At 42.3% G+C, this 11391-nt stretch overlaps 1 protein-coding gene across 4 annotated transcripts in view; it reads left to right on the plus strand.

Annotated features, from left to right (window-relative positions):
* Positions 1–11391, plus strand: part of pitpnm3 (PITPNM family member 3) — a 62798-nt gene extending 51407 nt beyond the window's left edge. For 3 of the 4 annotated variants that reach the window (XM_089013927.1, XM_089013929.1, XM_089013928.1), the window contains 8 exons: positions 2264–2380; positions 4010–4126; positions 4202–4350; positions 5232–5381; positions 5458–5641; positions 5725–5853; positions 5943–6313; positions 8227–11390. In XM_089013927.1, coding sequence (XP_088870053.1) covers positions 2264–2380; positions 4010–4126; positions 4202–4350; positions 5232–5381; positions 5458–5641; positions 5725–5853; positions 5943–6257 — 1161 coding nt within the window. In that variant the 3' untranslated portion in view covers positions 6258–6313; positions 8227–11390. Of the gene's footprint in view, positions 1–2263; positions 2381–4009; positions 4127–4201; positions 4351–5231; positions 5382–5457; positions 5642–5724; positions 5854–5942; positions 6314–8226 lie in introns of all 4 variants that reach the window. The other variant, XM_089013926.1, reaches the window with a different exon arrangement.

Raw genomic sequence — 11391 nt, forward strand, 5'->3', positions numbered from 1 at the left:
GATAATCGACAGCATTAAGAGCATGAAAGGCGGCAAAAGCTTACCAAGTTTAACACTGCCTATCGATCCATCACAGCTGACATGCACAAAATCAATTGTGTGATTTTATTCACGTAACTTGGGGCAAGTAAGGTAAAGTGCAAAAAGGTTGTTGCGTTCACGAGATTTAACAAAGGGGGATAGTAATTGATATAAGAGAGAAAAGTCACTACGACAAAAAATAAATGCCAGAAAATGAACGGGGACATTAGCGACCAAAACACAAGGTCGCTACAAGATAACATACATGGAAACAAACATTACTACAATTCAGTGGCGAGTCGTGCATTTCACCCCTAGGCCTTCAGTAGTGCTACATCTGAATGTATCCAACCATTAATATCTATTTTATGACTACACAACAATTACTTCAGCTACAACTGCGACTAAGACTCATATAAAAAGGGTGGTGTAATTTACTACATGTCCACTAGAGGGTACTGTTAGCCAGGAAATAACTTCCCCGTGCCTGCTAGAAGGCCTGGTGTCGCCAATTCTAAATCTGATTGGTTAAAACAACAGTTTTATCGACGCTTATTTGATGCGACAGGGCCTGCAGAACTGATTGTGAAGCCGTCCAGGTAGATTTTTGACCCTAGTAACAAATAATGGCTGAAATGAGATTGGTTAAATGCTTAAATACAAAAACACACATCTGGAAGCAGCACAACAAGGGAAAAGCAATGAAAGGAAGCTGAAAGACAATATGGAATAATTTCATAGAAATTCATGGACAAAATATGATTAACATTAGTCTGTGATTCAGATATTTTTAGGCCAGCAGAGAAGGCCTTGCAGGCCCTGGCGGTCCACCACTGTTACAATTGTGGAATATACCCAAGCCCGGATAAATCCAGACGGTTGTGTCAAGAAGGGCATCCGACGTAAAAGCTTGGCCAAAACAAACATGCGAATCAAACCTCTGAAGATGGAGGACACTGATTCGCTGTGGCAACCCCTGAAGGGAAAAGCCGATAGGAAAAGAAGACTGAATATTTACTGAAACTGGAACACTGGAACAAAAACGAAACACAAGCGAACAAACAAAAGAAGATGAGATCCGTCCAAACAAAGGAACAAAAAGTGCAACACTAGGGAGACAGATAAGAAAAAGCGGGCAACGGGATTCTGTCTATGAAAACATAACAAGAAGAAGAAAAGAAAATCCACGCTTGAGAGCCGCAGAGTGCACGGTGTGTCTGTTTTTGTGCAAACCGTGAGCAGAATAAGGAATCAGATGCTATCTGCACCAATTTAGCTGAGTTCACCTCACATCAAAAGGTTCGCTGCACGACTCAAGGACCGCACGGCGGACGAACTAATTTGTGGAAATCAAGCAAAGTCACATCTTTTATCCTTTATGCTCCTATCTATCGCTCACATCAAGGTTCAAGCCGATCCTAAAATGCTTGCCCTCTGTTTCAAGTAGAAAGCCACAATTTCCATCAAGTATTTTCAAATCGTTGCTGTCACTTGTATGACTTGCGTTCCCTCCAGTTCCTCCAGTTGCAAATCGTTCACCCAACCAACCACCAGACCACTTTAGATTTGCATTAAGTGATGCACTCGTATTTATTTATTTATTTATTTATTTATTTATTTATTTTTGATTATTTGTTTTTTGTTTGTCTGTCAGTTTGTTTGTTTGTTTGTTTGTTTGTTTATCTATCGATTTGTCTGTCTCTCTCTCTCTCTCTCTCTCTCTCTCTGTCTCTCTCTCTGTATCCCTCTGTCTCTCTGTCTCTCTCTCTTTCTCTCTCTCTCTCTGTCTTTCTCTCTGTTTTTCTCTGTCTCTGTCTCTCTCTCTCTGTGTGTCTCTGTCTCTCTCTGTCTCTCACTCTCTCTCCACTCCATCCATTTATTTATTTATTCATTCATCCATCTGTTTGTGTTTTTATGTATTTGTTTATTTATGTATCCATTTATTTATTTATCCATCTATTTATTCATTCATTCATTCATTCATTCATTCATTCATTCATTCATTTATTTGTCTGTTTATACTATTTTTGTTCACAATTTATTGGGGTTGAGTTAAAACGAATATGTGGCAAAGAAATGTTTATATTATTGTAAGAAAAAAAGCCTTGTGTGTGTATATTGTAAAACATGGATTGAGAAATGTTAATGTGTGTACCTCAAGTGGTCCGTTGCTGTTTTAAAACAGTGACCCCAAGGATTTGTCAGTGTTTCCATTGTGTCACTTTTGATTATTGGTTCACAGCTCATGCGGTGCGACTTCACCAAAACGCAAGAAGCAGACTCTCTGGATTCAGCGCCCTTCTCTCCCTCTAGCCCGCGAGAAAAGTGGCTGCGACGGAGGACGCACGTCAAACTGAGGGTATGCGGCACTGTCCTACTTTTTATTTCTTTCCTCCGCTCGCCGTGGTTACATGTCGAATAGATTCCGTACATACGAAAAAAAGCATTGACAGCTGCCGTCATAACAATGCTCACTGCAGGTTTTAATATAATTAGACCTTGACACGTTCGAGCTGGAGGACACTTGCAATTCTTCACCAGGTTCCAGGACGAACACATTCTAGATAACGATGCCCTTCACCTCGCCGAGCCTCACTTGTCGCTGCCCATTTCAAAAGGTGGGAATTTATTTAGCTCCCACTTTGTCCTTCTCAATCTTCTATAAATAGAATTGTGTCCATGGAAAACCATGGTAACGCGGCTGAGGTGCATTCCATTCCATCATATTTCCCATTGGAAATCCTACAAATAGATCTAGTTAAATTATTTTCGACTCTGAACTCTGTTGCATCTCTTCCCAGAGAAGATTTATACAGTATGCTTGAGATCAGGTGTTTAGTGCGACCGACCGTGCCAGCAGCTTCGCATGTTAGGCAGATCTGGTCCTCGTGTTTCTTGACACTTGTTCCCTCCCCGAATGTGAGTTTATAATGGAATGCGTCTGATTCAATTTGCTCCTTCCAGCTCATCCACTGCACAGCTTCGGTATTTCAAGACTTGTTCTCTTCCTGACTCCCCTTGCACTTGATAAAAGGGTCCAGATCCCAGCTGGAACCACCGGTGTGCTTGTTGACTTGTGCTCGTTCCCAGTCAGGGGTCTCGCCCATTTATCTCTGGCAGAGGAGCGGTGGCTGCCGACATATTGTTTGACTGGTGGAAACCTAATGAAGGAGAACAGCTGAGAACGTTGGACTTTCTGATTCCATGTCACCTCCTAGAAATCAATCATTATTACAAGCGGTAATGGGGAAATGCGACCTTGTAACTCACCATTTTATGGCCTGTTACTGTGTAGGGAGTTGAAATCTAGCAGAATGGCAATCAGTCAACCTAACTAAAAAAAGTTTCAAGAACCCATGAGCAAAAAGAAGCAGAAAGTCTTAATTTTGGTTTTAAGGCATCCCTGATTCATTGCCATGGGTCCTTTCAAGATGTTACATTTATTGTTAATCTTTGGCCAAACCAACCTCCATTTTGAGGGCCTTACCATTCTCAAACCGTACAATTTTGCATATTTTATTCATATCGACGAGACCAGACATGTCCAAAGTCCACCCCGGGGCCAAATACGGACCATGGTCAATGTTCATTTTCCGTCGTAAAATCCATCGTAAAATCAATAACTTCTCACCAGCATGGAGAATTAATACATTGGGCAGTATCGCTGTTACCTGCGTGAGCTAAGTGCTGCTACCTACAGGCTCAATTAGGAACAGCAAATTGCTATATGAATACAGCTAATTGACTGAATAAGCCCCCCCAATTTCCGAAAACACCGATATTAAATTTTTAAAAAATCTGAAATGGCATCACTCAACAAAAGATTTACCTGTTCAACTTTACAAAACGTTAGGACACCCCTGCACTACAAAGAAAGCTGACACTCTAAATATTGCTCATACACATTTTTGAAAGCAAAGTTGTCAAAATTCAACAACTCTTGACTCAATGCGATCCTTTTTCCCACATGTCGTTGTGTTCTTGTTAGAACGTCACCGCCAACCACCGGGTGAACGACGTCATCGCCACCGAGGACGGACCGCAGACTTTGGTCGGTCGTTTCATGTACGGTCCCCTGGATATGGTGACGTTAACCGGAGAAAAAGTAATGAAGCATCCTCTCAACAGGCCCCAGTTTGCTTCTACTACTCGCTCTCAAGTGCGCGCTGCCATCTCGTAGGTGGACATCCTGCTGATGACACAGCCGCAGTCAGGACGCTGGGTGCACTTTGACACAGAGGTTACCAACAGCAATGGCCGGGTGACGTACGCCATACCCAAAGAAAAGAAGCTTAGCCTTGGAGTTTATCCCGTGAAGATGGTGGTCAAGTAAGCGTATAATTAAGCATACATTTATTTTAAAAAAGTTAATTGAGCCTTTCACCCACAACTACGTCTTGTTATAATGTGCAAAGAGATTTTTTTTTGTATTAATTCTGTCATTCAATCAGTTACCCTTTATATCAATTATATCAGTTCAAATGTGCATTTACCAATACCCTATCAAATCGTGAGTATAGTTTTGCTTTGTTTGAATGCTGCTGTGCCCATGACCATTTTGTGTTTGGGAGCCTTTTCCTGAACATCTTCATCTTTATTAAGTTCATAGAGTTCCTTGTTCTGTAGCCACAAGGGGACACAAGCCAGTGTCTTCTTGTGCCGGTCCCAAGCCCGGATAAATACAGAGGGTTGTGTTAGGAAGGGCATCCGACGTAAAAGCCTGGTCAAAACAAACATGCAAATCAAACCTCTGAAGATGGAAGACACTGATTCGCTGTGGCGACCCCTTGAAGAGAAAAGTCGAAACGAAAAGAAGAAGATCAATACCCTATCCCAGACGCCTTCGGGCACTAGGTGGGGGCCGCCCTGAATTGGTTGCCAGCCAATCGCAGGGCAAATAACCATTGCTCTCACACTCACACCAAGGGACAATTATTGAGTGTTCAATCAGCCTGCCACACATGTCTTTGGAATGTGGGAGCTAAACCGGAGGACCCGAATAAAACCCATGCAGGGCTGGGGAGAACATGCAAACTCCACACAAGGAGGCCGGACCGGGTCTTGACCTCACGATCTGTGCACTGAGAAGCCGGCGTTCTAACCACTCGACTACCAGGCCCCTAACCCTGATGATTCTCACCCTAACTCCTAACGTCCCCTTATAAATAATATCAGAAAAAGAGTATCGCCATTCTTCTTTATCCCTCAAGGGGTGATCAAACATGCGCCGAGGCCTACCTGACGGTGTTGCCCCGCGGCATGGAGTGTGTGGTCTTCAGCATTGATGGCTCCTTTGCAGCCAGTGTGTCCATTATGGGCAGTGACCCCAAAGTCCGTCCGGGTGCTGTGGACGTCGTAAGGTCCGTCTCTTTCTCGTCTGATCAAAGACATTCATGTGGGACACCGGCGTCTTACTGCGACCTGTTTTATGTATAGGCACTGGCAAGACCTGGGCTACTTGATTATCTACATCACGGGTCGTCCTGACATGCAGAAACAGCGTGTGGTCTCCTGGCTATCGCAGCATAACTTTCCTCACGGCATGATCTTCTTCTCTGAAGGTCTGGTTCACGACCCGTTGCGACAGAAGACCATCTTCCTCAGGAACCTCATCCATGAGGTAGATCTCGGACCCAAGACTGGAGCAATGAGTCATGCGTCTCTGTGGCAAACCTAGTCATGTCAATTTTTCTCTGTGGATAGTGTCACATCAAGATCAACTCTGCTTACGGGTCCATGAAGGACATCTCCGTTTACAACATGCTGGATCTCGAGCCCCCCCAGATCCACATCGTGGGAAGACCTTCGAAGAAATACCAGAACCAGTGCCAGGTACTATTGTTGGTCCGTCATCAAGTGCACTACTGCTCACATTCACAGACAATCTTGGTTTCTATTCCTTCTCTGTGGGTCCGGCGTAGTTTTTGAGTGAGGGCTACGCGGCGCACCTTTCCACTCTGCAGTTTGGCCACCGAGCCCGACCCAAGAAGTCCCCCTCGGTCCGCATGGTCCTCAGGAAAGGCTCCTTCGGCCTCACTGCCAAACCGGACTTTCTGTGCAAGCGCACTCACCTGCGGAGAACCATGTCTGTGCAGCAGCCCGACCCACCCTGCACACCCAACCCTAAGCCCGAGCGGGCCCAGAGCCAACCAGAGTCAGACAAGGATCACGGAGGGGGAGGGGGACAAGCCGTGTGGGGACGAGGCGTCATGCATCGTGGGGACACCACTCCCTGACATTGGGCCACGAGACGGTTGGATTGCTGGAGGATGGCGGAAAAGTCCAGGCTGAGGTTTGATCTTAAACTTTGATCAAAATACAGTAAAGTCTCGTTATATCGATATTCAAAGGAGTCCCAAAAAATATCGATATAACCGGGACTATCGATATATCCGATCCTGCGCCGAACTGCATTAAACAAAAGCCGCCAAAAGAGGGCATCCACGCGCCATATAAGAAACGGAGCTGGCCATTAGCTCCCTTTTTTTGGGGGTGAGAGATGTTCCCCCAATGTTGCCTCAAAATGGCACATATAATTCTTTAATGATTGTAAACATGTATGCTTTAATCTTCAGAACTACAGTGTATTTGAAACATATTCATAACTGGATGTGTAACAAGAAAGCATATTATCCGAATCTGAAGCCATTGTTTGGATTCACAAGCAATGCAAGACGTCTTGGCGTGAAGTCATTTTTATTTGCATTTGAATAAAAAGTGACATCGGCTGTCCTTTAATACACAGTATGGAATGTTAATAATTTTCAAAATCATCGCGCTTCAGCAGACAAAACAAGAAACATTGTTGCAAAAAACGATTGCATTCATATACAGTACAGTGGGCATGTACATAACACAACAGGGAAACTGCAACGCTTACATCTTACTGTATTATGTATACAATTTTAAAAAAAGTCATCAATCTTCTTCTGCTTCCCATTTTTACCTTTTAACACAAACACTTCAATCTCGTCTGCTACACACGAGCTAGCGTCTGAAAATGAAAATGGCTCTGCTACACGGGTGCTGGGCACGTAACCAAGTCACCTGACCAAGTCGACCAATGGCGCGACTGATGGCGTGACACGTAACCAAGACACGTGACCAAGTTGACCAATGGCGCGACCGATGGCGTGTCACGTGACAAAGTCACACGGCCAAGTCGACCAATAGCGCGACCGATGGCAGCTCATGTGACCAAGTCGACCAATGGCGCGACCGATGGCGGCTCACGTAACAAGACACGTGACCAAGTTGACCAATGGCGCGACGGATATATCGATATAAACAACAAAAATGGCCGGCGGGGGATGAAAAGGAGCACCGTAATAACCGGATTATCGTAATAACCGGGTATCGTACTAAACGGGACTAATTATACATAAAAAGACTAGAAATGTGCAAGGGAAATGAAAATAGTATCGTAATAAGCGGTACTATCGATATAACCGATATCGATATAACGAGACTTTACTGTATGCGTCTGCATTATGATGAAATCTAATTTTGAGTCACGTGTCTTGTCATATCTCGTCTTGACTATTAACTCATTCACTCCCATTCACGAATGTATTCAGGAATTGAAAATATGACGTAGAGCGCAATTCCCGAATTTGTTCAGGTTTTGGCTTTTCTTGCGTGGGTGCCGATAAAGCGCTGGCTAGACCTTTTGAACATGTTTTTTTTTCCCTTCCACAAGCCGGCAGCATTTCCCTTTTTTCCACGTCAGCGCTTTTTTCCTGCTCCAGCTGTTATTAAAGCGTTATATAAACCAATATGTATGTATTGTATTTTGGACAGAAAGCAAATAGAACTCCAGACCCATATAATTTAGAAATTAAGTTTTTTCTGATGAAAGAACTCAATATTCTGTGGGTCCTACAATTCGAGTGACAATGACAAAAACCCTGGCACTGGAGTGGACACATGTTTGCACCTGTTTTGCAGTGAATGAGTTATAATTCTAGATTCACACTATTGTATTTCTAAAAACTGTCATAGTTTGTAAGAAACAGTTACTTACTATTGCCTCTGAGAATTCCCAGATTTCCGAATCATTTTGTGTTTTGAAGATACCAAAATAAAAGGAAACAAAATCCTCTGAGCAACCTGAGCGAAATGCTATTAATAGTAGCGGCATCTCGGGAGGCCGTCAGAATGTAAATGTGCTCATAATGATGTAAAAGCTGATCCACTTGTTTCCAGATCCGGGGAGAATGACAACGACGGCGGCGATACAATCAGCGATACAATCATGGGCGATGGCGGCGTGGTGGCGGGAGCCTGCGGGAGCAAATAGCGCTGATGCGACCATGCACATTAATCACAACTTTGCTGCCAACGTGACAGACTTCATTAACTCTTGGTCATATTCGCAGCTTCATGTACCCCAACCCCCACCCTCTCTTTTTCAGCCTCACTTTAGCCGTTTGCCTCAACCGATGGACACGAAAGCGCTTTTTGGCCCATCGTCATGCTGAATTTTGCGCTTGGTTCTGTCTACTAAGGTTGCACGACCAAAGTTTAATGCCGTTGATTGGATTTGGATTTGCCTTTATTAGTCTCACAGTGGAGAAATGATGATTCAGATGTTGTTGGCCAGCAGTTTTATTTTTTCAGTCGGGGGTTGATTTCAAGGCAGCGCAGTGCCCATGTGGCTAGCACATCTGTCTCACAGTTCTGCGAGATGTTTTTTTTTTTTAATTCTATTTAAAAAAAGGGTAAACCAACGATAATTTTCTCTTGCCAAAAGTTTATGCAAAGGATCAAAGCACGTCATCCAATTACGTTGCTTTGATGTAATTTCTATGCATTTCTTCTGGAGATGCATACATTCTGCTGTGATGAATAAACCTATGTCGTGCATTACATTTTTTTCTTTTGTCTATTAGCATTCCATGGAATGTCTGCTGCATGTTTTTCTTGTAGCTTGGTAGCTATTCGCACACGTGTAGAGGAGTTGGTCGATCCGACAGTCTGCCTGTGACCACTCTGTGCAACCCTATTTTTCTAATGAGCAAATACTCTAAATAGAAAAAAATATTTTCTTCATTGTGTGGGGGCTTGAAGCTGCCCCCCCTGTTAAGTTGTTTGTTGTTTTTGGACCAAAGTACGTATTTACACTGCAGTGAAGTGTTTTTTTTGTAGTTGAGTAGTAGTAGTAGTAGTAGTAGAGTGGGTGTTTGTGTGTGTGTGTGTGTGTGTGTGTGTGTGTGTGTGTGTGTGTGTGTGTGTGTGTGTGTGTGTGTGTGTGTGTGTGTGTGTGTGTGTGTGTGTGTGTGTGTGTGTGTGTGTGTGTGTGTGTGTGTGTGTGTGCGCGCCTGTGTGTGCGTGCGTGCGTGCGTGTGCGTGTGTGTCTGGTCAAAGCTTTGAAGTTAGTTTTGAGGTCCGGATGAGTTTCATGTGAATTAAAAGATGGGTTGGGGGCATAAGAATCTGAACACTAGTCAACAATCTGTTGTCTTCCGCCTCCTGTACATGCTGGTACATGGTAATTAGCTCTTTAATTTGTGTGTGTGTGTGTGTTTGTGTTTGAGAGAGAGAGAGAGAGTGAGAGAGAGTGAGAGAGAGAGAGAGAGAGAGAGAGAGAGAGAGAGAGAGAGAGAGAGAGAGAGAGAGAGAGAGAGAGAGAGAGAGAGAGAGAGAGAGAGAGAGAGACTAATTGAATTAATTCGTGTTGCCTGTGACATTATGTGTAAATGATTGTAATTGAGTGTACAAAATGTTGCTGTAAGCAATGAAAAAATAGATGGCAAAATACATCAACTGTCATATGCGTCAATGATACGCTAATTTGCGAGTGTCCATTTTTCTGCCCCGCTGATATTTGGTGTTTATACTTTTGTGCTGAAAAAAAATCCAATGTGCTGAATTTGAGTGCATGAATTTTAATGCGTTGTTGAGGTGTAAGTTGGTGTCTGTCTGATAACATTATGCTTGCTGAACACTTTATTAGGGACTCCTGCACTGTATAATGACATATCAAAGACATTTTTTAATACAGTGGTACAGTACCTTTATTTTGCAAATTGTGTGACTATTAAAGGCTTTCTGATTCTGATTCTTTACAGTGGTAGCTCTATTAAAGAACGTCTCTTCATATGAAAATTTCAAGTTACGACACGTCTCAATAGGAAAATATTGCCTCTAGTTATGAAAGAAATTTCCAGATACAAAAAGTTAAAAAACATATTTGTAGCTCAGAGTTTTCTGAACACAACATAATTATTAGATTGGATTGGATTTACCTTTCTCAGTCTTGCAGTGGACAAATTTACATTTCCTAGCAGCATAGTTAAGTTATACATACTCTGCGAGCCAATGGGATGTTAGGATGTTCGGTAATAGCCAATAGTGTGGAGGCATTTCGGAACTTGAAAATTTCGTATGAAGAGATGTCTGTAAATAGAGGTACCACTGTCGTTTAAAAAAAGCTTTTACAAAGAAAACCAAATGTTATTGCCGTGTTGAGCAAGGGTACTAATTGAACAATGTGCTCACTATTGTGTATGTCATTTATTCATTTCATTGCGCAAGCACACCTAATTATGTGGTTCTTAAGTGTCCACCCTGCTGTATTTACATATTTTAATGCATTAAAAATGCAATGTTAAAATAACTCTGGGCCCTACTTTACGCAAAGTGTGAAAATTGATCAATTGTTTTCTACAGACAAAAAGTTGGGCTAGTTTCAGGATTATTGCTAAAATAAAGACAGTGGGACCTTGGCTTACGCACTTAATTAGTTCCCAGACAGCGTATGTAAGGCGAAAAGTGTGAAAAATTAATTTCCCATAAGAAACCATTGAAATGAGAATAATCCGTTATCAAGTAAATAAGCCTTAAAACTACAAACAACACACCTTATTCTATGTATAATAAATGTGATATTGTATTGTAGTGAAAGAAATGCACTGCACTGTATAATAAAGTTGTTTTATTTACCTTTGTGATGGTCGTTGAAGGCTTGATGGAATGGGGTGGCAGGTCGGAGAGAATTGCTGTTTGGATGATCCATGTGTATCCCGAAAAGTAGTGCGTATGCCAAGGTTTAATTTTCATAAATTTAATGTTCGTAAACTGAAAAATTCATAAGGCAAGGTGCGTAAACCGAGGCCCCACTGTAATTGTAAAAATTGAAAGTTTTCTGGTGATAAATGGGTGTTCTTTTTTTCAATCTACTTCAAGTTCCAACAGTAATTTATTTCAAAACATCAAAATTCAATCACTGTTGCAATGATTCCACAGCAATAGGTTGAAATTGTTCTTTACCATTACTTTTTATTTCATTTGGACTTTAACACTTTAAATGTACTTCTAAATTGATTTTAAAGCAAGTTTATTAGATTAGCCACATTTTTACTGTATTTT

The sequence above is a fragment of the Hippocampus bargibanti genome, linkage group LG14 (assembly GCF_051943395.1).
Source record: "Hippocampus bargibanti isolate YZ-2025 linkage group LG14, ASM5194339v1, whole genome shotgun sequence".
Classification (NCBI taxonomy): domain Eukaryota; kingdom Metazoa; phylum Chordata; class Actinopteri; order Syngnathiformes; family Syngnathidae; genus Hippocampus; species Hippocampus bargibanti.